Genomic DNA, 27,703 nt, shown 5'->3' with positions numbered 1-27,703 from the left:
GTTATCATTGTTGACACTCTGGAAAGAAAGTATGCCACAGGACCAAGTGACAGCTTTATTGGTGCTGTCCGTTTCCCATGGTTGGCCATTAAGATGTTTATGTGGCTCTGATAAGCACAAGGTCAAGCTTAAGTTCGCCCACAGTCTGCATCAGCAGATCATGTGCAGCATCGCAGTGGTTGATGTTGACCTTCGACTTCAGTGTCCCTCTCTTCCACAGACTCAGTATCAGTTTGACTGCCTATTAGTGCTGTGGCACTTGCATCCTCCGGCGTAACACAAAGACAGCGCTGTTGCATTATACGCCATTCCTCGTCCAATTCTTTGAACTTTCTGAGGGCGTTTGCAACATCAGTCGTCTTAGTTTTTATCTCCTTATGGATATTGATCTTCGATTGGACGAACTCTTGGAACTCGTTGGTCAGCTTTTCAAGACGTTCCAGCGCTTGAGTCTTTTGCATTTCAGCACTCCCTAGTAGCGTTGGTTGTTAGGCATGGCGCCCATTTCCACTAACTTCTTTCTTCGTTTGGTTCTGGTTCATATTGGTATTTAATCTATTCATCATTTGTTCCCACGAGTACCTAGGGAAATTTCCGTCCACTCTCAGCAGAGCCCCGGTCGCTGGAATAAGACCACTACGTGTGTATGATGTGTGTACGTGCATGTGTGTGTGTGCGTGTAGGTGTGTGTGTGTGCGTGTGAGAGTGTACATATGTGAGTGTGTGTCTGTTTAAATGAAGATGCACTAACACAGCGCAAGGCGGGGCAGCGGGTAACGGGCGACAGGCGGGCGGCGCGCGGGGCGGAGGCTCCAACATAGGCACCGGTCTGGCGCAGGCCGCGGCGCCGCGGGTGGCACAGCGGGGAGCGCCGCGGCTGCTTAGCGACCAGGCGAAGCGACCCCAACCGCAGCGGATTATCGCTGGGAACGGAGCTCAAGATATAATAGATTGTACATATTACGCATTAATCCAACTACTAATCCTGCTAGCATTTTTGTATTGGTTCATCCTGTAACATACCACTGCTGAGAATAAGCCTCTGTCTGTACTGATGCCGTTTTTTAAAGGATATTTTATCGAAGATACAATCGATAACCTTGACGAGGCTCACACAACCAGGAAGCGAAAGTAATGATAGAGGGCGCTGTGTCAGCAGCTATACGCTTATAAAGATGGCGTTTTAAAATTAACATATTCTGTTTTTTAACTAAACGGAGACAATGATGTGTAAAGAGCACTCTCCGTGTATGAAAAGGGTGCTAACATTATAATTGCAAAAATATGTGAGGGTGGATGGGTGTTTGACTCTTTCACGCAAAACCTACTGATTTTATAGTGAAGATACGTAGATAGCTTGAGATCCAGAAAAACACATAGGCTTCTCTTTATCCAAACTTTCCCGCACACAAATAAATGAGTTAAACCAAATGACTTACCAACGATCGTCGGCTGTGGTTCTTGACTATTAGCAAGAGGTTCTTCCAAAAGCGAAAGGATTGTGTTTCCATCGACAACAAAATGTCTTAACTTCCCATGACCCAAGGCAGCTAACCAACGTTCGTCCAATCTACACCATTTACCACCGTCGTTGTTGCCAACCTATTAAACAGAGTTTGCAGAATAAAAATTTACAAGTCTTGAGGTCTTTTTCACCAATTGCATTAAGTCTATCTAACTATGACGGTATCTAATCTGTATTCGTTACTTAAGTGCATGATAAACTTTATCCACAAACCAGTGAAATAGTTAGAAGAATATATGAATAGAAAGTTATAATTATATCTAGAATAATAATATAATAATAAATTATATCTAGAATAATTAATCTATTACAAATAAATTACCTGTTCCAAAATAAGCATCAACAACGCCTCGGCCGCGTCCCTAACCCTCATCGATACGGGCTTCAGTTCCTTCTCGTCCTTCATCTTAGGTGGCTCTCCGGGCTTACCTTCAAATAGAGAAATGAATGCATTATTTAATTTTTTGAAAATTGATTTGTTTATACGGTCATGTACTCGTCGCATAGCAACATTCAAAACGTTGAATTTCGTTGTTAATTCGGCGAACATCATCTCCTCTACGCTGGTCGTCTGCAAGAGATCGCTGTTTAGCGATAGCACTGCCTGTTGTACATTTTATTATGTGTAATGTGCTATAAACTGATGCACAAGTGGACGGCCGTAATGCAATGAAGCGTACCGTGGCTCTTGGAGCCGGAGATGCCCAGCTCGACGACCTCGAGCAGCGCCGCCAGGCAGTCGGGGTCGGCCAGCAGCGGCGCGCACAGCCAGGCGGCCAGGCACGTGTAGGCGGCCACGACGCACGAGTGCAGGTCGCGCGAGTGCGCCTGCGGCGGCCGCCCGCACTGCACGCCGATGTAGTCGCACACCCAGCGCACGGCGCGCTTGCGCTCCATCGCCTCTGCGGACGTAGCGGTACTGAATACAGAGTGGTGACGTCTTGCGCATCGCGCGAACATTGCAAAAAAATGTTTTGTCCAGTACAATAATAATAGTGTTCGCTAACAAACAAAAAAAACCGACTTCAATTATATCGACAAGTAATATAACGAAAGTAGACGAAAAAAAAATCAACAAACGCACTAGTCACCACTACGATTTTCGAAGGTTCCCCTCGATTTCTCTGGGATGCCATCATCAGATCTTCAGGTCAAAGATATTTATTCTCATAAGAATTAAAAATTCACTTATATGAGAAATACATTAGAAAGAATACATTTTTAAATAGCTATAATTTTAAAATAATCTAGCCGAGCCGATCTTGATTTCCTTATCATGATACTACCCTTGGGATATCCCATTTAAAAAAAAAAGAATCATCAATGAAATCACACATATTATATACATATCGAGTCAAAGTGAGGAACCTTATTTGAAGTCAGTTAGAAAAATTCAAAAATTTCAAAAATTATTTATAAGGATCAAAAAATTCAATGATTCCTTTTTCAATCGAAAGTTGCTGCTTGTCATATGGTCCCGTTTAAATTTGATTGTGATCTGATGAAAACTTTTTGAGTTATCTCTAATAATGCGTGTTTACTTGACTATGTTTTTGACTATCTACATTGTATAATGAGGGGAGGTCCAAAAGTTCGTGGAATGGAGGGGATGGAGGGTAGCTCGCTTAGTGTCATACTAATTGGGGACTCATCATTAGTGTATAAACTGAGCCCTATTGCGTCATTCGCTTACGAACACTCGCCTGCTAAACAAGTAAATCCGGAAGAAAACTGAAACTATGGAGAAAATTGAACACCGTGCTGTGTAAAAATTCCTTACCAAGCAAGGAAAGAACGTTCAGACCATTTTGAATGAAATGGAAACCGTTTATGGCGAGCAGTGCCCTAGTAAATCAATGATTTACAAGTGGCATGGTCTTTTTAAACATGGTTGGGAGTCGATTGAATACGACCCTCGCTCGGGAAGGCCAGTTGAGGCCACCATATCAGACATCATCTAAAAAGTGGGAAAAATTGTACTGGAGGACACCCGTTTGAAGAAAAAACAGTTATCTGCATTAGTTGGAGTATCAGATACTAACATTTTGCGAATCCTACATGACCACCTGGGTATGACAAAAGTCAGTGCAAGATGGGTACCGAGAATGCTAACGCCGCTTCAGAAACAGCAACGCGTCGATGCGTCAAAACAATTTTTGGAGTTGTGTGGAGACGAACCTGCTCATATTTTGGAGCGGATTGTTACCGGAGATGAAACATGGATTCATCACTTTGAGACTGAGTCCAAACAAGAGTCCATGCAATGGCATAAAAAGGGGACACCACCGCCAAAGAAATTCAAAGTGTCGAAGTCGGCTGGAAAGTTGATGGCTCTTGTGTTTTGGGATTGTGCGAGGATATTACTGATTAATTACAAAGAAAAGGGAAGGACCATAACCGGAGCCTTTCAATATTGAAAAGGAAAAATAGATTTATTGGTTAATTTTATTGCAAACCCTTCCATTCCACGAACTTATCGGACCTCACCTCTCGTACTTGTCGATGTAATTAAAGTCGGTTTTTTAGTTATTATTTCATTGAGTTTCAAAAAAAAATATTTATGATAATATATCATTACTCACGCCGCCGAGTTGGCGCAACGGTTACAGCCATGGATTGTACCTGTTGCGCTGGCAGTTGCGGGTTCGATCCCCGCACATGACAAACATTTGTATTGGCCATAGAGGTGTTTGCCGTGGTCTGGGTGTTTGTGCAGTCCTTGTGGGTTTCCCCACCGTGCCTTGGAGAACACGTTAAGCCGTCGGTCCCGGTTGTTTTCGTGTACACCTGATAGCGATCGTTACTCATAGTAGGGAATATATCCGCTAACTCGCATTGGAGCAGCATGGTGGATTAAGCTCTGATCCTTCTCCTACATGGGGAAAGAGGCCTATGCCCAGTAGTGGGATATTACAGGCTGAAGCGATCATTACTCAATGAGATTCAATTTATCTTACCTATCATAAATTCTAGACAGCGTGTAACGAAACAGGAAAATAAATATTAATAGCCAATTCAACCAATTATTAATTAAAATGGTCAGTAACATAATTATACTGACCTGGTTTCGAAGAGTGCAACTTAGCAAGTCCAGAGAGTAGTTCCAGTGCAGCCAGAGACACTTGCAAGTCACCCTTCCACGAGGAGATGAGGCGGTGACACACTAAGTACGTCGCACGAACAACTAACGCTGATCCTATATAATCATTTAATCGGTACTAACATTTATTGGCACTTTGCTTAAATTTATTTATTTTATAAATTTATATATGTCCATACACACAAGTTCATAAAGGTTTGCTCCAGACACAAATAAGTCAATCAGAAAAGAAAAAAAGAAAAAACACTGGTATGTCAAAATAACTCTAGCTTCAAACATCCACTCAGTTGTTATTTAGGACACTCATATGTATTTTTTTATTTATAAAAAACTGATTTGTCTAGAGAATTTGGTGAGAAATGAGAATGAGATATGAGAAATTGTAGTTATTCTTAGTTTCTATAATCTATAACATTTCCGAAAACTTATTGTTATTTATTGAATGTGGCTCAATTAAGTACCCGATGCATTTATGTGCCACAAGTTTGACAAATGTTTAAGAAATTGTAAAGAAATTAATATTATACAAATTTTTAAGTTACGGAAGATTCTTATCATTAATTCTATTAAGATAACAAAGAAATACAAGCAAGGCATTACAACAGAACATAAAATAAAAAGCATATTATTGTCATAACCAAATAGTGATGTTATCGATTTCATACACATATTTGCATATGATGCGTCATATTGAAGTATATGAAATCTTGTTCAATAAAGGATAATATTTGATAAAAGTAAAAAAAAAAATATATTGCAGTAAATATATTTTCACTTTTTTTTATCTCATCATCAAAAACTCAATTGTCAATTTTTTACTTCAGCTGAAAACAAATATACATAGTATAGTAAATAGAAAAACTAGAGTAAACTTTCAGACCAATAAGACTTAACTAGTTTTTCAAATTAAATATGTAAGTCATTTTGTTTTATTTTTCTTATCTTACTCGTCTGTAATCAAATATTATCCTTATTACGAGCAAATTAAAGTATAAATTACCGAAAAGAGGCGAAGATGGGTCTAGCTCCCTAACATCTGCTGCGAAGTCGTCTTGCGAGCTGTCCGCGCTAGCCGGTACACTGCTATCCGACCGCGCTAAAACACCCCCCAACATTATGGGGTTTATGTCTAATAGGGTTCATCTTAACTTGAACGATTTATATGTTTCATACATGTAGAAAGTTCGGCCTAGAGTAGTAGTAGCTTCTAAGATTGTTGATCCATTGTTGTTCCAAAATTGTTGTAATTGATGGAAGAGGTATACTTTATGAGGAGACATATTAAAATGATTGGAATTGAAAGTTATGTGTTCTTGTACCTTTTTGTTTTGTGACGTCAAAACATAGTTTTCAGATCTGAGATAAGGTTAAGTTAAGATAAGTTATGGTTTGTTTAAAATTTAATGACCCATTATTTGTAATTCTTGCAGCGTGTTAAGCAAATTAAAATGTAAATAGTGCGTTTTTGAAATATTTCAATGTATGAATGTTTTGTGTATAGCTGTGATGTGGTGCGATAAAGCTAAAGTATGTCAAAATATTGTACAAACGAATTTTCGTTGAATGTGATGAAATCAATATCTACATTTTTATGAAACTTACAAATATAAGAAATCAGGATTTTTTTAAATACTTAAAACCATTTTTAAGCACAAAACGCTTAAAAAATAAATAGTGATCACAAATTAACTGGCACTGGCTTCTTGCAAAACTTTAAATTTAAAATACCAAAACAAGTCAGTAGTGACTCACTTAGCATGGCGAAAGATACACTTAAGAGTTGCCACATTTTGGTCGCATTGGGCTTTCGCATCGTGCATATTTTCATGCTCACGGTCGGCCAATATTCTTAACGCGAATAGACTATATGTACACTTAGGGTTGCCACATTCTGTAGTGCCTTAGTTATTATTATTATATCGCTCACAGAACCCGTGGGCGTTTTATAGACGACGACGGCCCGCACAGGCAGGCCGACCGCCGGACGTCACGGTAGCATGCGGAAGCGATTCCTGCCGACGAGGGCACGCTGGGTGTAGTGGGTTCCAGTGGCGGTACCTTTCGCGTCGGGCGCGCGGTCGGCGCGGCCCGCGTTGTGGCGCACGCACAGGTAGAGCGCGCTCAGCAGCGGCACGGCCAGCGCCTCCGAGCCCTCCGCCTGCACGGCCGCCACGCTGATGAGCGCCAGCCGCCCGCGCGCGTACTCGCCCAGCGTCGTGCCCGCACTTAGCGTTCAATAAAGTTCGGGTTCTATATTCAAATTCGTTTTGCCCAGGAACTGTTCGATTTTTGACATATTTAAACTTTAGCGGTTTTCGAACGATTTCGAAAAATATCACTTTTGAATGAGCGTGGGAGCTTTTGTTATACGATGTCCGATCAAAATTAGTCCAGTATTTTTTGAAACTAACAGATGGAGAAAATTCAACGACAAGATGGACAAAACACACTCCAAGACACTTATCAGTACAAATAACATAACCTTTTATCCTATTCATATAGTAAATAATACACATACGCACTCCTTAACGGAATATACTTTGCACACGACCATACTCGTGATGTCCGACCGATAGCTTGCGATTGCTTTGGGGATAATGCATTTGCACCAGACCCACTTAATCTTGTCTATAGGCACATATTTAATTTCTAACTATTGGTTGTTGACACTATTGGTTGTTGACACAATAGCCATTGAAATATACAATAAAGACAAATTAAAGGTAAAATATAAATCACTCACTACTCATTGCATCCGGGGAATTCCGGCACGGGTAAGCCCTTGTAGTGGTACGGAAACGCTACCAGAGACAACAGGAGACTGATAGCAGCTTTACGCAGCTCGCGCTTGTCGATCGTACCACATTCCAGTTTTGGTTCCCGCTCGGACAGGATACGATCTAGTGCCGATATGAAGTCTGGTACTAGAACCAGTACGCCGTCTAAATCAAGCCTACAAAGATAAATTAGACGCTATTATTTATTACTTTTTTTTTTTGTTCCGCTCTAGTGTAGTGGTGCGAATAGTCTGCCTAAAGCACCCGACGATTTGCGGGTTCGATTCCTGCTCGGGATGAATATTTCTATTTGTACAAACATTTCTTTCCGGACTTGATGTTTATTCTTGTGGGTCTCCCCGCCGTGCTTCGAAGAGCACGTTGAGCCATCGGTCTCGGTTTTTATAACAAATACCTGTTAGCGATCGTTATTCAAAGTAGGGACATAGGGACATATCCACCAATCCGCAGTGGAGCTGCGTGGTGCATTAAGCTCGGATCCTTCTTCTAGATGGAAAAAGAGGCCTATACCTAGCAGTGGGATATTACAGCCTGAATGCGTTGCATATGTTTGTTACATTATATTTACAAATGAAGTGAACTGTGGCTCACGCGGTGCGCACACGCAATGTCGACGAAACGTACGCACCATGGCGCATCTTGTACGCATGTGAGCACGTGTACACATACGCGAACAAGCACGTGTGCGTGCATTCACATGTATACGTCGCAGTCACAAGCACGCACGTCCGTTTATTTTTATTTTTTTTGTTATTTTTTTTTTGTTTTTTTTACACACACGGTCGTCTGTCCCTAAAGTAAGCAACTTAATGCTTGTGTTAAAGGTAACAGCCGACTGGTATAGCTACATTTTTTTTTTGAAAAACATACTTATAAATAATACATATATAAATATATAAATAAATATATACATTACACCCAGACTCAGGGAGGGAATCGAACCCACAACCCCCCAGAAAGCAGGGTCACTACAAACTGCGCCAACGGGCTAGTCGAAAGTCCGTTTCGCGCAGGGTGTGGCGCCCGTACCGGAAGATGTCGGGCGCGTCCAGCACGACGGCGGCGGCGGTGGCGGGGTCGCGCAGGCCGCGCTGCAGCGCCGCGTACGTGCGCGCCAGGTACGGCGCCAGCACCTCCTCGCGGCACTGCTTGGAGCACACCACGCGGCACAGCGTGCCCAGCGCCACGGCGCGCCCTGCGCTCGGAACGGTTCATTCGTCGATTAATTATTACTCGTGTTTTTATTACACGGGAAATAACAAAAAATGCTTTTTACGAACCTGCTTGATAGCTCAGCATGTTCAATTTTTGAGTCGCGTCTGACAGCGATGGCGGAGGAGGAGTCCCTTCGGCTTTTTCTAAAATCAGAAGATTGCCAGATTTGAGTTTTCGTTTTGCTAACAATATCTATTCGTAGCCATATTGAGCTGTGTGTAACTTACGTTGGTTACTATTGGTCGGTGTCGTCCCTACGAGGGCAGCCTCGAAAAGCCATTCGCCGAAAAGATGGAAAATAGAATTTACTTTTGGCCGCAATGGCGTCAAGGGTGGTTTCTCTGTATCGCCAACTGCAATTCAAGTAATATATTAAAACGTGCAATTTTATAGGATTATTTTAACTGTGATGCTGATGGAATGATGCGTGGGCCGTGTCAGCGGCGCCTAAACACCGACGGTCGCGGATTCGATTCCCGTTTGGAGAGGATATTTATGTTTATAAAAATATTTGTTTCCAGTCTGCCTGTAAGTCCAAGGACTTATTGGCCATACAGGTGTTTGCCGTGGTCTGGGTGTTTGTGCAGTCCTTGTGGGTTTCCCCACCGTGCCTCAGAGAGCACGTTAAGCAGTAGGTCCCGGTTGTTATCAAGTACACCTGATAGCGATCGTTACTCATAGTAGAGAATATATCTGCCAACCCACATTAGAGTAGCGTGGTAGATTAATCTCTGATCCTTCTCCTACATGAGAAAGGAGGCCTATGGGCTATGTTTTAGATTAAGTAAAACCGAATTATGGGATTTTTGGGGGTGAGAGGCGCAGGGTGTAGGGGGGAGCTATAATAGGTAACGTTTGTTAAAAAACCGTGTGAAAACGTTAAGTTAACGTGTGAAATGTTAAAATCATGTGCGAAATGTGAAAATAACATGTGAAAGCTATGGAACGAAGCTTGGGTAATGTAAGTTGTATCGTTTGTTGATCTTGGAGTCGAGATCGTTTTTATGTACTCCTATTTTTTTTAATTTATTTATTTATTCTTAATGTACACCGAAATACAGACACATGTAAAGAAAGATACAATAGAAGATGTACAAAGGCGATCTTATCGCTAAATAGCGATTTCTTCCAGATAACCTTTGGGTACAGGACACGATACAGTAGCAGCGGTTAAGGTGTGCACAAATTAAGGAGTAAAGATCAATTATAAATAGATAAAAACTACGATATGATAAACTTACATAATTATTAAAAAAGAAAAAAAAAACCTATAAATAAGTAAATATTTTACTATATAATGTATGAAACACATATATACACACATACATACATACATACATACATACATACATATAATATACACATACATAATTACATTGAGGCATACATATATCTACATAGTAATATGCATAAAAAAATAATTAGATACATAAAATATACAGTAACAATAATTATTTACAAATAATAATATATAAATATCATATAAATAAATGTTTATTTTATTTATATGATATTTGGAAATAAATGTTGTGCTGTGTGGCTACGGCACTAAAGAATTTAGCCACCCCCTCTCTTCCCGTGGGTGTCGTAAGAGGCGACTAAGGGATAACAAGGTTCCACAACCACATTGGAACTTAAGAAGCCGACCGATGGCGGGATAACCATCCAACTGCTGGCTTTGAAATACACAGGCCGAAGACGGGCAGCAGCGTCTTCGGTGCGACAAAGCCAGTACTGCGGTCACCAACCCGCCTGCCCAGCGTGGTGACTATGGGCAAAACACATGAGTTTACGTTATTTTTGGCGTAAACTTGTGGAGGCCTATGTCCAGCAGTGGACTGTATAGGCTGTAATGAATGAAAATGAATGAAAATAAATGTTATTAACGATATGTAGATAGAAAATGTTTTTTAACACGTCGTTTAAAAATATCAATCGACTCTGCTTGGCGAATGTCTCGCGGGAGGGCATTCCACAGTTTTACGGCCTTAACACAAAAAGATTTGCTGTAACATTGACTGTGAGATATAGGATGTTTAAGTCTGTTGTCACCCTGAGAACGAAGGCCTAACGTACTGGGCACGTCCGAGCCAAGAAAAGTAAAACATTTTTTTAGGTATGGGGGAGTAGTGGGATGGAAAAGGATAGAGTAGAGAAAAGATAGAAGATGTAAGTTGCGGCGTTCTCTTATTTTGAGCCAGTTAAGCTGTGCTCGATAATCTGAGATATGATCGTACTTTCTTAAACCAAATATGAATCTGATGATCATGTTTTGAAGGCGTTCAAGTTTACTAAGGAGAGTTTCAGACAGGTCAGAATAGCAGACATCAGCGTAATCAAGAATAGGGAAAAGAAGTGTGTGGGCAAGTGATATCTTAGTTTTGATAGGCAAGAAATTTTTCCACTTTCTCAATGTGCCGATTGCAGCATATATTTTGCGACTGATCTCAGCAACTTGAGGTCTCCAAGAAAGTGTGCTGTCTAGAATAAGGCCTAGATTTTTGATACTACCATGAAATTCTAATTTCGAGCCACCAAAACAGACAGGAGGAAGATAGGAAACATCTACTTTGGATATCTGTATAGAATTACCTATTATGGAAATTTGCGACTTATTAGGATTTATCGACAGTCCATACGATTTACACCAAGAACATATAACTGCAAGTTCCTGGTTAACACGACCAATTGCTGTGGCCAGATCGTCAACAGGAGTTGTCAGATAGATCTGCAAGTCATCAGCATATAAATGAAAAGGAAGAGAAAGAATATAAGTTAAAGAATTAATAAATATGGAGAACAGAAGAGGGGAAAGAACACCACCCTGAGGTACTCCAGCTCTGAGACGGCTGCATGAAGAGAGCTTGTCAATGGTTCGAATTCTTTGTGCGCGATCATAAAGATAGGAACGGAACCAATTAACAACATCTGGTGAGAAATTTAAGTTTTCGAAAATTGCGAGGAGAATGTCATGGTCAACAGTGTTAAATGCGTTCGAAAAGTCTAATAGAACTATAATTGTGACCTGCTGCTTATCAATCCCAAGCCTCATATCGTCACATATTTTAGCAAGAGCCGAAACAGTGCTGTGCCCAGGGCGGAAACCAGACTGGAAAGGACTGAGGATATTATTGTCATGTAAGTAGTGCGTTAGTTGCTTATGAACGATTCTTTCAAGAACTTTGGACAAGAATGGTAGCACGGAAATCGGTCTATAATGAGTGTGTGAGGAGGGGTTGGAAAGCTTAGGAATAGGAATGACATGAGCAAGACGCCATAACTCAGGAAAAGTATTAGATGAAAGAGAATGATTGAAAATATTGCAAATGATAGGAAGAACTGTGTTTATAGATAAAGTGATCATTCGTCGGCTTACTCCATCACAACCAATGGCATCCGATTTAATAGCCTGGAAATGCTTGTAGACATCCTCTATATCGACAGAATGAAAACGGAATGGAGTATTATTTATTTTTGACCGAAGAGAAATTTCAGCAATAGTATTGTCTCTAACACTAGGAGTCAAAACATCAACAGTGGTGAAATAGTTGTTGAGTGTGTCAAGATCAGTTGATTTACAAATATTATCACGTTGCCTCCCAATCCCTAATGTGTTCAGAAACTTCCAAACATCAGAAGTACTTTTGTTGTTTATGGAATTATTTATAAAATTGCGTTGTGCATCTCTACAGATTTTATTGCATCGATTCCGTAGCTTTTTGTATCTAGTGAGATTATCTTCAGTAGGGTTAAGCTTAAATTTCGACTTGGATGTGTTGCGTTTAACCATAAGTGCCTTAACATCTTCGGTTAACCATGGTGCAGGGAGATGTTTAAGTTTGACTGGACGTAAAGGAGCATGAATATCAAATAATTGAGTTAGAAGAGAATTAAAAATATTAAGTTTATCACTTACGGCTGGAGTGCTTAAAACACTAGTCCAGTCAATGCCGCTCAAGTCACGCTGAAAAGTCTCAGTATTAAAGTTCTTAAAACTTCTTCGCATCACAACAGTTGGCTTTGGTTTGGGTGCACGAATTTTATAAGATAAGTATACTAAGTCATGATACGAAAAACCCTCGGCAGGAAATTGACCATGTAAGTGCACTCGTTCCGGAGCCGAAACAATCATCAAGTCCAATTGCGACGGCACACAGTTCGGAAAAAAATGTGTTGCGTTGGTAGGGAGAAGACAAAGGTTCGCACTGTTAATAATATTTTTTAATCGATGTGCACGGTGATCATTTCTTAATATACAAGTGTTAAAGTCACCCATAATAATTGTGTGATCTACACATAAAGTATACCTTTCCAACAAGCTCTCAAATGTATCAAAGTAGCTAATATGCATAATTTGAAAATAGCCTGTGAAAATAACTTATGAATGTGAAAATATCGTGTGAAATGTGGAAAATAACGTGTGACATGTGAAAATAACGTGTGAAATGTGAAAAAACCCGCTTGTGTTGTGAAAATTACGTGTGAAAGCTGCGAAATTCTTTTTCTAATCTCAAAACTTTAACCATATCTCCATAACCAAGGGGTTTCGAAGTGTGACAGTAGTACCAGGGGTAGCGTCCCAAATTCGGTTTTACCTAATCTAAAGCTTTACCGGCCTATGCCTAGCAGTTAGATAGTACAGGCTGAAGCGTATTAATGTAACATTATTTTAACAAGTACACCTTATAATTTACCTTGTGAACTGATAGAATTCGGCGGAGTGGCCGGAACGACGCTAGAAGGTCGACTGCTTGTCAAACCAATCAAGGATGACCGGGGTGTACCTATAACACAACGTTGCAATGAAAACCCCAAAATAATAACGTTGTGATTATGATTCCTAAAACGAAATAGAAACTTCTAAATGACTGAAAAACATACAAATGACAAAATTAGTATAATAAAAAAATGTGACATTGTTAAAAGTGTGAAATATTTTCGAAATGCAAAAAAGGAAGCAAAAAGCCTTGTGCAGTTTAATATCTAACTACGACTGTACATCAAATATACAATTAATGAATTAAATTAATCCACTAATCAAAGTAAATTAGGATCTACTATCACTACAATAATTAAATAAAAAGGAGACACTACAGAATGCAAATTAATACTAGCATATATCAACCACTTAAGACTCATGCATAATTACCTACATAATAGTTTAACTGAATGAATTATTGCGATTAAACTTCAGAATGGTATGGGGGGTCAATATTAGACCTGTGGGAATTGTCATCGTTTTCTGTACAATTTTATCTAATAAATTTTAAATGTACATATAGGTAAAGTTCGTGTATTGTCGATGTTCCACGCTCAAAAGCGTGGTAATGCGTTTGAACGAAATCAGAACTGGTATTGTTATAATCATTTGTGAGATTGATTTTATGTTCAAAATTGGCCCAGCCAGTATTATTTTTTTAGGTAGGATGAGACATCAAATTCAACGTAGGTACATCAAAATGAATATATTTGATTTTTTTTTTTTTTTTTTTGTTGAGTCTGTTTAATAAGACGTTTTCAGTAAAACATCTGGTCTAATAGTGTATTGTGCCTATGGTCGACATAATAATGAACTATGGCATAATAAATATTAATCTTGACAAAACTTTCAATAAAAGACACATGGGACATCATGTCTCGACCAAAACATTACGGTACAACGTGGTATCGTGTAACGACGCGGTGTGGTATCAATTTGTATATTTCATTTTTATAATTAACACAAATGAACATGAACCATTACAGTATACATTCAGTGTTCTCAAGTACTGCGATGATAGTAATGTTTATGAGCTATTATTAAGCACCAGTTTTACTAGAGCACGGAACACCGACGATACTAAACGTCTAATAATTCTCGCTGTTGTGCTTAGGTAAAAGAGACAAACCGCTTTTCAATGCTTTTGTTAAATTTTGATGCCATTACCTTTTTTTTATTATCACAATTGTAAAATATATCATTAAACCTATTTTACTAGACCCATTATACTACAATACTATTTTTCAAATCAAACAAATCGAAAGCTTTCAACGAAATTTTCCGAGATTTATCTACAGTTTACTGCCTTCTACTTAAGCACGGCAGCGCAGTACACGAGTACATGACACGCCCCACACGTCCGACGTCATACTTTTCTCGCTGGGCTTGTCCCGCGGGCGCGCCGCGCTGAAGGACTTGGCGAGGCGGCGGTGCGCCGGCGGCGTGACCTCCCCCTCGTCCCCCGCGCCCGCGCCCGCCCCCGCGCCCGCCCCCGCGCCCGCGCTCTCCACGCACCAGCGCGCCGTGCTGCGCCCTGTTCCGCACACCACTACTCACACCGCTCCCTGCCCGCGCTGCGACTCCACTCTCAAAACTCCGACATCGAACCTCAATTGATCGACTCGTCCGCGAGTTTCAGAGCCAAATCAACCCAGTCTTTATATTCATTTTTTTATATACTTCAAAAGTGACAAGCCTACGATTTTGCCTAATGGTAAGTGGATACTTGGATGGCTTATGGACGCCTGGATTATTTAGCATTGCAAGCGTTGCCATGTTGCCGACCCTATTCCTGTCCCTCTTCAAGAGCTCTGGCTAAAGTACTCACCACTAAAACACAACACTACTCGAAAGCAGTATTATTTAGCTGTGTTCTAGATTTAGGTACTTCCTCAGACAGGCCAATCAATATTTTAAACACCCTTTACCCTTACACTGAATCCATATTTAGCGGATACCGTAGCTTATGGACTCCTGTAATACTGGGAGCATTGCAAACGCTTTGCAAACGCTTTGCCGACCCTTCCTCCGACCCTTTCCAAGAGCTCCGACTACCTTACCGCAAAAACGCAACACTAGAGAGGAGTTTTATTTAGCTGTGAACTTTTTAACCTACAATATCCCACTGCTGGCCATATGCCGCTTTTTCTACGTAGAGAAGGTTGCATTGATAAGACAAAACACTGGTTATTGTATTTAGTGCATCATAACCTCAAATAGACAAATACAATCAATTGAAAGTGATGGTTTTGATACTAAAGAAATTAACTGTACAACGCCTTGTAGAGTTAATTTCTAACTTGACTCTGCAACTCGAATGACAATTTTAAAAATGGTTTTTTTATAAATCGACTTTCTAGATTAAATTACGAATTTTGTAGGTACCCCGGGTAAATTGATAAAAAAAACGCGTGGAGTCCCAGCACTAGCATTACTAATTACATAACATACCGCACACACCTTACCACGTCTCCAAATCGTCAAGAGTGGCATATGAAAAAGACTGAGACCAGAAAAAAACATTGCAAACAAAATTAAAATAAATAAAGTAAAACTTTTATTTTGTCACTAAAAAACTCAAACGAAATAATGAAACAAGAATAGATATTTAACACCATAAAATAAAAAGTATCATTTATTTCACTTTTCTCCTTGACATACCACTGTTGACGGGATCGAGACATTTTTATTTGTTCATATGTTTACTTTTTAGTTACAAGCATTAACTATAAATAGTACTGAAGTATCCAAAGACAACATATTAACGATATTTTAATAAAAGTAAAGATATGATTTTCTAAGTTAGTCCAAGATTAAGTAAATAGTGTGCATTATAAAACAGTATGTATAGTTGTACGTAATATTTAGCTGAAAGTATAGAAATAAATTTTACATTATTAAAATATTCTAAGTATATCTAACAACCTCTGCAGAAAACAGATTAAGAGGCGAGCGACAAAAAAAGGATATCATGCTATATTTCTGATTAATGATTAAAACAAAGTAAATATTAGCTTAGTTTTGTTGTGTAGATTATCCAGATTGAAATGAGTCTCAACTAACTATCGACTCATAAACAAAGTTTTTCGATTATAAAACTACATGTACCTACATACAGTTTCGTATAATTTGAAACAGCCTCGAACAAAACGTGAACACAGGTTGGTTACAAGAGAGAAACATTAAATTAAATCAGGTACTAGATACTATTTTAAAGGTTTACCAAAAATATAAAAAAAATAAATGGAAGTAGATTAGGCAAAAAAAAAGATTCAATTTAAACTAAAACTTTTGCTTCTATTCTATTGGTAGTTCGTATATAGTTTAGAAATAATGCACAGATTATGTGATTTGATTCTCATCTATACCTTGAATAACTGTTAATTGTCAAATATTAGGCATATCTATTAAGAAAACTTATTCAAATCAAATCAACCCTTAGTCGATAAGCAGAACCATTACGTGAAACAATATAGACAGACAAATATTATATTAGTATTATTATTAAGATAAAACCCACACAGGGAAAAATTAAATCGAAAGAATAGTTACCAAATACACACACCAAACAACGAAACGTGTTCATTTCAGCTTTAAGTTTAATAAAATATGTTATTATTTCGCTGCGTTTAAATAATTTATCAAAAAAGTTTTACCCAGTTATTTTCTTTATATATTCTGTTGATTGTCAGCAGTTTTAAAGATAATTTTTGGAAATAAAAAAAAAACCTTTATAAATAGACAAACGGACTCAGTAGATTGTATAGTGCTGTCTAGGATAGCAGCTATCAAATTTCATTGATGACATACCGATAGGAGCGCCACTTTCCTAGTCCAATTGTGTTCTGAACCCATTGAAATGTACACACAAAATTTCAACCATAGCCGTTTAAGAGAATTTAGGTGACAAATATTTCTACATGACTCACCGAGGAAGGCATCAACATGGGCAGCCACACCCAGCATCGCGCGGTGGAAGATGTGCGCGAGCGCTCCCACCCACGCCTCCCGCCCTTCCCGACCCTCTCGCCCCTCCTCCGCCGTCATCCAGTACTACACCAGGGAATAATATTGCTTAGCTAAACTATCATTTGACGCACAAGATAACTTTTAATTGATTTTCAATTTAATCAAAAAATCCAAAATCATTGGGGTTAAAAAATAATAAAGAATTTCTGTGTCAAATCGGGTCGGATCGGGTTGGCAGATATATTCCCTACTATGAGTAACAATCACTATCAGGTGTACATGATAACAACCGGGACCGACAGCATAACATAGGCAGACCCACTAGGACTGCACAAACACCCAGACCACGGAAAATATCTGTATGGCCAATACAAATTTTTGTCATGTGCGGGGATCGAACTCACAACCACCAGTGTAACAGCCACAAACCAGTGCTGTGACCATTGCGCCAACGCGTCATCGAATAATAATAAAACAAAGAAGTATATTTTTAATATCAATGTATAAAGTCGTTGTAATATAACACACCTGTAGGAATTCGGGCGTTTGACTAATGAGGTGTGGTTTGGTGAGGTCAACAGGGTTACCAATGGTGTGCAGCATGCGGTACCAGCTCTGCATCACCGCCTCAGCGCTCATGTCCGCTGGGACTAAATTCGCATCCTCTTCACCTGCAGAAAATTATATAGATAGCTCTTGGAGGGAATTGGGGATAGGGTCGGCAACGTGTTTGCGATGCATCTGGTACTGCAGGCGTCTATAAGCTACGGTAATCGCTTACCATCAGGTGAGCCGTACGCACGCACTTTATTTTATGAGCCATTAAACATAGGACAACAATATATGAAGCAATGACAAAGTACGAGAGACATGAGAGTACATGAGAGTGCACCGACCGATGGGCATGGCGGGGTAGAGCGGGCCGTACATGTGCGCCAGCAGGCGCGCCGTGAGGCACAGCGACACGCGCGCCCACTGCTCGGTGAGCGGCGCGCGGTGGCGCCAGCGCACGCACTGCTCGCGCAGGGTGCGCCACAGCGCCGGCGACGGGAAGCATCTGGTGGATATTTACGAACAGTATTTTAAAAAAGGGTTTAAAAATAAAACCATTTCTCAGATAGATCTGTCTGTAATAACAAGCCCTAGAAATGTTAAAATTCATTGTCACATTTCAACTAAAAAAAATTCTTTCCTCGCGCCTATTAAATAAATTAATTACCTGTGGCAAGCTAGTATCCACACTTCGAAGAGCACACAGAGGACTCGTTCGCAGAGCTGCTCGGCGGCGCCATAGAGCGGCGCAGGGGGCGCTAACAGTGCTGCTGCAGCGGCTAACAATAGTAGCAATAGAGAGCGCCACTCTCGTGGCCCAAGGGATGCACTGTCGGCTAACGAACGTGCTAGACGAAGAACCCGGTGGCAAAGTACGGCCTGTTTGCTTATGAGATTTCCGCCTGCAAAAAAAAAATTCTTAACTTACAATCTAGTAAAGTATTTATTGAGTGTTGAATAGTTTTAATAGAAACAAGAAAAAAATCTTATTTGACATCAATCAATAATTGTGCAAATTAAAAATGATACTACTTATGCTAGGTATGGTTTTTGTTTATTCTTTAACATAACGCATTACACATTCTACATACTACATCATACTCACCTAATTCCGTTTGATAAATAAATGTGAGAGCTTGTAAAAAAACAATACTTATATATTTATGATCTACTCAATTTTTTATAAAAATTATGTGTTGTCATGGGACACCAGGTAGAAGCGAAGTTTCTTCAGATAGTATAGAAGCAACACAATTAGAAAATAAAAATGTTGAATTTTATATATATTTTCTAGTTCTTGATTTTTTTTTTGTGTGGTTTCTAGTTTAGAACATAAAAGTATTTAGGAAATTTAGTATTTTAGAAAATAACAGATACCGTAAAATAAAATAAATCAAACAAAATAATAATAATAATAATAAATCAAACTATTAAATGAAATAAAAAAAAGTCTTTATTTATTTTTGTCGACAGTATGAAATAATTTAAAAAAAAAAGTTTAGTAGTAATATTTTAGTTTTACAAACGTCATATTATACAGTCGTGTGACTGATATTCACTTCCGTTATATATTTTTCTTACGGTTTTAGTATCATATTTTTTTCAGTTCGGTCGCCCAGCCAAATGTCAAGCCTACCGTAAGGAAGTTCGTTCCAATAACACAAAAGTATCATGTTTTAGTTCTACTTACTTTCATTTGGCCGTGGCACAAACAAATTATGGAGGTGGTTGAGAATTTTATTGGCATATCGATGTGGTTCTGCAGCTAAGGGTGGGGGCACGGCAGGAGGGGGTGGCTGTGCTGGAGCAGCGGGAGGCAGCAAAGCTGAGAGCCATGAGCAGCACACACGAACACAATCTCTAAGAGCTTCATGCTCAGAGAGAGGCAGTGAGAGTCCATAACGAATCACTTCCAGGACCCACTCAACCTTAAATATATAAAAAAGGTCAAATAGAATTTTTTACCTGTAAAAGAATATTTTAAAACAAAAGCATTTTGTTACACATTAAGTTTGCTTATGTGTTATGCATAAGTTTTTAAAGCAAAATTCAATTTTTTTATTGAAGTTGTAATGTAAATAAGATGTAAAAAAATTATACTTTATAATCTTATCTATGTTTACCTATATTGTCTAGTCGGGACTATGTTAGACCTATCTCTAAACTATATTACTACCAATGTTATGGCCTAAACCTTAATTTACCTCAGCATCAGTAGTAAGTGGGCTAGGTTGATGAGAGGCAAGTTGCCTCACAACTGCTAAGACCACATCTCGGCCACCCACTGCACCGAGCACTCCACGTCCACCACCCTCCAGTGGTAGAGAGTTCCATTCTGAATACATTCCGTCACCCTCCTTGATCTAAAAGTACATTTCTAGTTACACACTTATATTCTTCATCATAAGCATTTATACTCTGATACATAATTTCACCCAAATTTCATTATACGTCCTTAGTTATCAAGTTCGATTACATTATCATTAAAATACTAATACGTATACAAAGAAAAACTTACTTTGCTGTTGACTCTGTTAAAGATTCCCACATTCATAAATAAGGTATACCTAACGGTATACAACACTTTCCAATCAGGAATCTACGTACAATTAGTAGTAGTAAAACGTATTAAACGACTTGTTAGGATGCTTTTCTATTTTCTAAGAACGTCAAAAAAACTTTTTATTTATTTGTCTAACGCAAGTTTACTATAACGAGATAGGTACATATATTAGAATTCACAAATTCACCCACCTATTGACATTGACAGAATAACATGAGAATAACACTGACGGTCAAACCGTCAAAGCTGACGGTGACGAGTGTCGACTATAATCAAGAAGCTTTATAACCTGAGGTCTCTTTTATCATTAGTTCACTCTCAGTTTTAATGACATTTTATGTACATATATTAATCAAAATAACATTAGATTGTAGCACTGTTTGTCTTGATTAACCCTACTAACCAATGTTTATATATGTTTGTTTGTCTTTTGTTTCAGATACTAAACGGCACTTAAAATTGTGAAAAACTGGCACCGACTCCGACGTTTTTTCTGATTCACTTCTTAGTCTTTATTTTGCTCTTACGACTTGCACTCCCACAAAGCCTTACACAAAGCAAAGTTTTCTGCCCTAACTTAACGATTCTCATAACATAAGCTAAGCTCCACTCAGATATTGGCAAATCCTTCAGGGAGCCAAAGTAAAAGAAGAAGAAGAAGCTTATAATATGCTTAAAGTGTTTAGTATAAGCTTCTTGACCATTTGACTATAATATACATAGCGATCTGAAATCGATTAATTGAAGAATCGATTTTTCAAACCAAATAAAGCGGTTTTTTAAAGCAATATGTTGTACCTACTGACTCGATTCAATGAATCGATATTTCACCCTTGAAAATGGACATTCGTTTTTTTTCTGTTTTGGTAACCAACCACAAAATTATTTACAATTAACGAATTGTACTGAATTGAATAATTGAACTAATTTAGCTGAATGTACTCGTAGTATTACGGTGCTGCCGGTTAATGGTTGTGTCCACTTTCTCAGTTCATTCACTATCTACTCTTCATATTTTATTATTTTCTCTTTCTATTTGCTATCACTCACTCATATCTTTCTCTGCACACCTTCACGTTTATGACAAACACATATACCAAATACAATACACATACCAAAACACAAATACCAAACAAAAATTTATTTACAAAACTGAATTATTGAACCAATGATTGATTTCAGTCGGCAGAGCCTTAAACCCTTTCACCGCTTACTTTATATCTTCAACCGGGACCGCTAAAATATATAACAATTCTTTAAGTACCCGACTGGTTGTTGTATTTTTTTTTTATGTCATTAGGTCGGCAAACAAGCGTACGGCTCACCTGATGGTAAGCGATTACCGTAGCTTATAGACGCCTGCAACACCAGAAGCATCGCAAGCGCGTTGCCGACCCAATCCCCAATCCCCCCAGGAGCTCTGGTCACCTTACTCACCAACAGGAACACAATACTGCTTGAAAACAGTATTATTTTGCTGTGATCTTCTGTAAAGTCGAGGTGCTACCCCAGTCGGGCTGCTCTATATTTTGAGCAGGAAATTCCTGCTGTGCCCTACCTCAGTTAAATAAAAAGTGTATCTGTATTGTTTAACGACCGTAAGCTGCCAATACCTCTTTAGTGCTTTGAGGTCAAGTTTACAGGAGATAGGTTTAGGGACTGTTGTAGTGTCGGAATAAAAGTCTTCTCAGAAGGTGTCGATCGAATATATTTAAACAAAAAATGGTAATATTTATATAAAATTATTAGCATTAAAAAACTAAGTATATCAATAGTAAAGAAGTTGTATAACCAATCAGAGATCTTTATTAGTAAGCCTTGCGTCTCTTTTCCGCACGTGGCTATCTCTTTCTCCGCGCGTGCCGCTGTCGATTACTCATGCGCTTCGTCGCGAGTCGGAGGCACGGTAGCGCAGAGCGATATCTATATATAGAACATACGTTCCCGCGGCTCGCTCTTTTCGGCGGCGATCGGCGCGGCGAACGGATCTCTGACGTGTACTTCACTCGGCGGCGGCGTGATTGTGCTTCGTGAAAATATACATGAAGAATACGTGCAAGTTAGCTTGAAGACTTCCGTGAAGATCTGTGCATGTGATTGCTGGTGCATCCGCTTGCATGGTGTGCTGTGCTACTTTCAAACAGTTCTTTTCAGAGCTAACAATCTTGTTTCACGAACATTAAAACAGTTCTTTTCAGAGCTATGTAGTTTCTGTTTCACGAACACGTCAATGTATCTTGGTAACGGTAATGGTTAAGGTTATGAACAGTGAAGGTATTTTTACGGTAAAGGTATCGGTAAGGTTAAATGGTAAAGGTATCGGTATCAGGTAAGTTGTCTTGTAGTAGCCTCATTGAATTACTATTACTACTTAAGTAATAATAGTTCGATGTGGTAGGTAGCCACATAGGTATTAAAACTAAATATTAACAAAATTACGGATGGTTATAGACGTGAAAAATAGAATAAATGCGGGATGGATGAAATGGCGACAGGTCTCTGGAACAGCTTGTGATCCACGAATGCCCCTTAAACTTAAGGGGAAAATCTATAAAACGATCATAAGACCTGTCGTAATGTATGGATCAGAATGTTGGGCAACAAAAGTGACAGATGAAAGAAGAGTGCACGCAGCCGAGATGAGAATGCTAAGATGGATGTGTGGAGTAACGAGGAAAGATCGGATTAGAAATGAGTATATAAGGGCAGCGTCTTTGGTGCGACAAAGCCAGTACTGCGGTCACCAACCCGCCTGCCCAGCGTGGTGACTATGGGCAAAACACATGAGTTCACGTTATTTTTGACGTAAACTTGTGGAGGCCTATGTCCAGCAGTGGACTGTATAGGCTGTAATGATGATATAAGGGGAAGTTTGAAAGTAGCACCCGTCACAGAGAAAATGAGGAGCAATTGGTTAGCGTGGTATGGGCATGTAATGAGGAGGGATGAACGCTATGTTGATAAAAGCATGTTAGGGATGAAAGTCAAAGGACGAAGAGAGATCGGGAGACCGAAAAAGCGATGGATGGATTGTGTGTGAGGATATGAGAAAGAAAGGAGTAAGCACTGAAGTGACGAATAATAGAGAGGAATGGAAGAGAAAAACATGTTGTGCCGATCCTACATAAGTGGGATAAGGGCAGGAAGATGATGGATGGTATTTACGAACTCAAAATCAAAGTTTATTATTTTTACAGTAGTTTTATATTAACTAATAGGAGGTATTGCGGTCCAAACACTATTTCACTGTAGATAGTAGGTATTTGTGTAATGACTTTTTGGATGCTTAGTGAATTTTGTTGGTTAAAATAAGTTGCCAGTTCTATCATTACGATATAAAGCTAACAGATGGCGCAAAAAAACAATTTCAGTAAAAATGTCGGTCGATATGGAGTCGGTGTTTTTTTAATGGCTTTATTATTTCTAATTCTTGTAAATGTTCGAATGCTTTAAGTATAACCGGCCTCAATACTGTTTGGTTTGATGAGTTTGTCTTCGAGAATTTTGTATAACTGTAGATGAAGAAAAGAAATAAATTTACCTCAAGTAGTGTTTGTCGTGTGTTCCTGTGGTGAGTAAGGCTGGCAACGCCCTTGTTACCTAATGTTGCAAGCTTTCCTAGACTATGATAACCAATTATCATCAGGACCGTAAGCTTATGTAATTAAAAAATTAGTAATACTAAACTACTAACAGTATAAATAGAAAAAGATTTGTGTATGTCGGCACTTGTGCTGTCGTAGGTAATGAGCAAGATATTTATAAACAACAGATGCACCGATCACGCCACTTAACACATCGTTCGCTACTCACCTACCCTCACTCATTCTATTACTCGAGTCATTCTGACGTGTATAACGTCCGAAACAACCGCGGCTAAGTCTTGGCTTTGGCTTGGCACAGTGCATGTTGTATTCTGCTACTAACTTAACCTAGACTCTTACAATAGTTAATTCGTGCAAACGAATTAATTGTTACATAGTATATTATTTATTATTTTGATTAGGCAGGGCGGGTAACTCGACCCAGGGGAAGCTGCTGGATCCTCCTACTGGGCGCGTCCCCGGGTGGCGGATAGTGGGAAGCCACTCGCATTGTAACAGAAGAAGAAGAAGAAGAAGAAGAAGAAGAAGAAGAAGAAGAAGAAGAAGAAGAAGAAGAAGAAGAAGAAGAACAACCACCTTAGCGGTACATTTTTGTTCACAGGATTTTTTCGAAAATCAATATTTTGCCGAAAAGTTAAGAAAAACTTCAGAAAAAGTGAAATAAAAAAATGCAGTCATATTTACATATATAGCGCGATAGGTAGGTTATTACGCTATACCTATACCAAATTTCATTCAATTCAGTCCAGTACATTTCATAACAGAGTGGTTTTGTGTCAAAAATATTGAAATTTCGATTTTTAAAAAAAAATCATAATTTCTAAACCATAAGTTTATATAATACCTAAAAAATATTATTAAAAGGAGTCCCTTTAGGCAAGGTTCCGAAGATACTGGCAGCGTTTCCCCTTTGAATAGCTAGACTAATTCTTAGTCCAAAGTAGCTGCCAGCTCTTCGGTCTCCTGTGATGTCGAATAACCTTTTTGCTCTATTTTAATTGTTTTAAATTATCTACATTATTGTATAATTTACATATGAGTGCTGATGATATGTCTGTGTTGTTCATAACTTGTTCTGGTATGATTACTAACATTGTGACATGACAATTTTATATAGAGACTAGCTGACCCCGCAAACGTTGTTTTGCCATATATGTGATTAACCCCTAAATCCCTCCCCCCCCCCTCATAACTTAGGGGGATGAAAAATAGATGTTGTTCGATTCTCAGATCTACCCAATATATTTTTTTTAATGTCACTAGGTCGGCAAACAAGCATACGGCTCACCTGATGGTAAGCGATTACCGTAGCTTATAGACGCCTGCAACACCAGAAGCATCGCAAGCGCGTTGCCGACCCAATGCCCAATCCCCCCAGGAACTCTGGTCACCTTACTCACCAACAGGAACACACTACTGCTTGAAAACAGTATTATTTTGCTGTGATCTTCTGTAAGGTCGAGGTACTACCCCATATGCACACAAAATTACATAAAAATCGGTACAGCCGTTTCGGAGGAGTTTAACTACAAACACGGCGATACGAGAATTTTATACATTAGATCTTCAGCTTTATAAGATTATAAAGCTGAAGTTTATTTTTTTTTATTTGTTTATTTAAGGTCACTAATCTCAGGAACTACTGGTTTGAGTTGTTTTTGTGTTGGATAGGCTAATTACCAAGGATAGCAGTAGACTATTTTTTTTCTCAGATGAACTGGCGTGAAACAGTAGGACACAGCTAGTAATGTATAAAACTTTTAATATTTCTAGTACATGTTAACCTTAAATATACAAATTATAACATAGGCAAATATATGACATTTGAAGTTTTACATTTTAGTTATTTAGATGTAAGAATTTAACAATCACTAATTATTTTAATGTTTACACTTCTGTAAAAGTATACATGAATGCAACTTAAATTACAACAACAATTTTTGTAAATGAAAAATATCACACAGCAAATTATGTTCATAACATCTAACTAGGTAACAAAAAACTAAAAATTTACAATATCAGTTCTGTATCACAATAATTTTAAGTCTCTTTCAGTAGTATATCAGTATATCTTTTTCAGTAGTTACAGCACCAAAATTAATCGACTAGTAATAGAAAAGATGACCTTTTTTATTTTTATTTATCTCCTTGTCCCGATGAGTTTTTAATAGCTTCTTCATATTTAAGTCTCCATTTAATTATTTCTTCTTCTAGGTCTTTTACCCTTAGCTTTTGTTCCTCCAATAAATTTTCATTTTCTTCTAATTTTAGCTTTCTTACTTCATAGTTTTGGTCATCACTTTGAATACTGTGTGTTACAACTGTAGTTTTTGCTAATTTTACAGTATCCTCAGCTTTTTTTATTATTGCTTCTGCCTTTAATTGCAATTCATATTGTATTATTATCATTGTTATTAATCTTCTGATAACAAATGATAAGAATATTGCAAATCCTGTGATGTAGAAGTTTCTTTGAGATCGAAATAATTTTACACTTCCTTTCATTTCACTCGCTAGTTGGTTGTGGCCGGGTTCACTTGGATGAGAGTACTTTCTCATTTCTCTAATGGAGTCAAATAAGAACAGGCACAAGATACCCAATAGACCGTAAAAGTACATAGCCGTTCTCTCTCGAAAAACTGAAAAGAGTCTTGATCGAAAGAATTGATACCATTTTCTTGGACTAAATATAGGAGCTATTAAAATAATAACAATGGCAATTTCGACGTAAAGATATCCGGCAATGAATGTCCATTGAATAGACATGGTGACTTTTATATAAAAAAAATTACAATTAATTAAAATTTTCCGACCGGCACTTTATATACTCTTTATTATATCGGATATTAAACTTGATTCGGCACAATCTTCTCTTTATTTGTACACTTTATCTTTATTGAAAGTACTACATCTATTACTTCACTTATTGCGATTGGAACACGTACGTAAATATTTCCCAATTCACATTACCATTTCGATACAAGTACAACTTGTATTTTACTCTTTGACAACTTTTATCGAATTCGTATCGAATTTCAATTGCAGTAAACGAGTTCGGAAAGTTTTCTTTTGATAACAGATTGACATTTCACTAAAGAATTGCCATTTGAGGAATAGAGCTTATAGAGCAGAGATGCGTCCCTCACTCATGAGGTGCCTCGTTTGAGGTACTCATCAAAAAGTATATATAGTCGACTTTCATTAATTCAAACCTGCGATAATTCGAAGCTCTTTATAATTCAAAGTCATCATGAGTTCGAATTTTTTTCCATGTATCCCTTAAATTTGGATTTTTAGAAAACCTGCCAAATTTTTATATAAAAAAATTATGGTCGAAGTTCACATTAAGTAGTTCTAGTAAAATGTATTAATACTCATAATACGTGTATTATATTTAATTTAATGCAATTTTATTATATAACTATGTTTATTAAAAAAAGCTAGCAATATAATATTTTAAATAAATCAAAATCTCAAAAATGTCTGTCTCCTCTTTTGCCTTTGCCGTTTTTATCGATAGCCATCTACAAACAAACCGGTAACAACACTATCGCTCGGCGACAGTGGCTTCTCGGAAATAGACTCCGATCAGTCGCTCGACCGATCCGCATATTGTA

The 27,703-nt window shown here is 38.4% G+C and overlaps 2 protein-coding genes across 2 annotated transcripts in view; both read right to left on the bottom strand.

Annotated features, from left to right (window-relative positions):
- LOC123659195 (ral GTPase-activating protein subunit beta) overlaps nt 1-20,472 on the bottom strand; it is a 38,626-nt gene extending 18,154 nt beyond the window's left edge. Inside the window, exons 1-22 of the mRNA XM_045594447.1 lie at nt 20,437-20,472; nt 20,123-20,281; nt 19,609-19,846; nt 19,024-19,053; nt 18,586-18,820; nt 18,263-18,423; nt 17,895-18,037; nt 17,327-17,450; nt 14,770-14,931; nt 13,333-13,422; nt 8,866-8,991; nt 8,704-8,781; nt 8,453-8,618; nt 7,369-7,578; nt 6,684-6,850; nt 5,626-5,721; nt 4,587-4,721; nt 4,483-4,494; nt 2,206-2,427; nt 1,848-1,954; nt 1,440-1,602; nt 752-923 (exon numbers count right to left, since the gene is read on the bottom strand). Of these exons, the coding sequence (XP_045450403.1) occupies nt 752-923; nt 1,440-1,602; nt 1,848-1,954; nt 2,206-2,427; nt 4,483-4,494; nt 4,587-4,721; nt 5,626-5,721; nt 6,684-6,850; nt 7,369-7,578; nt 8,453-8,618; nt 8,704-8,781; nt 8,866-8,991; nt 13,333-13,422; nt 14,770-14,931; nt 17,327-17,450; nt 17,895-18,037; nt 18,263-18,423; nt 18,586-18,820; nt 19,024-19,053; nt 19,609-19,846; nt 20,123-20,281; nt 20,437-20,472 (3,032 nt within the window). The remainder of the gene's footprint in view (nt 1-751; nt 924-1,439; nt 1,603-1,847; nt 1,955-2,205; nt 2,428-4,482; nt 4,495-4,586; nt 4,722-5,625; nt 5,722-6,683; nt 6,851-7,368; nt 7,579-8,452; nt 8,619-8,703; nt 8,782-8,865; nt 8,992-13,332; nt 13,423-14,769; nt 14,932-17,326; nt 17,451-17,894; nt 18,038-18,262; nt 18,424-18,585; nt 18,821-19,023; nt 19,054-19,608; nt 19,847-20,122; nt 20,282-20,436) is intronic.
- A 5,359-nt stretch (nt 20,473-25,831) lies between these two features.
- On the bottom strand, nt 25,832-27,179 carry LOC123658856 (B-cell receptor-associated protein 31-like). The gene has a single exon (XM_045594149.1). It carries the CDS (start codon nt 26,850-26,852, stop codon nt 26,223-26,225), a length of 630 nt encoding a protein of 209 aa, XP_045450105.1. The 5' UTR covers nt 26,853-27,179; the 3' UTR covers nt 25,832-26,222.
- Between the last annotated feature and the right edge of the window lie 524 nt (nt 27,180-27,703).

This window comes from Melitaea cinxia, chromosome 13 (assembly GCF_905220565.1).
Source record: "Melitaea cinxia chromosome 13, ilMelCinx1.1, whole genome shotgun sequence".
Classification (NCBI taxonomy): domain Eukaryota; kingdom Metazoa; phylum Arthropoda; class Insecta; order Lepidoptera; family Nymphalidae; genus Melitaea; species Melitaea cinxia.
Note: the sequence above shows the minus strand (reverse complement) of the source record. Positions and strands in the feature narration are given on the sequence as shown.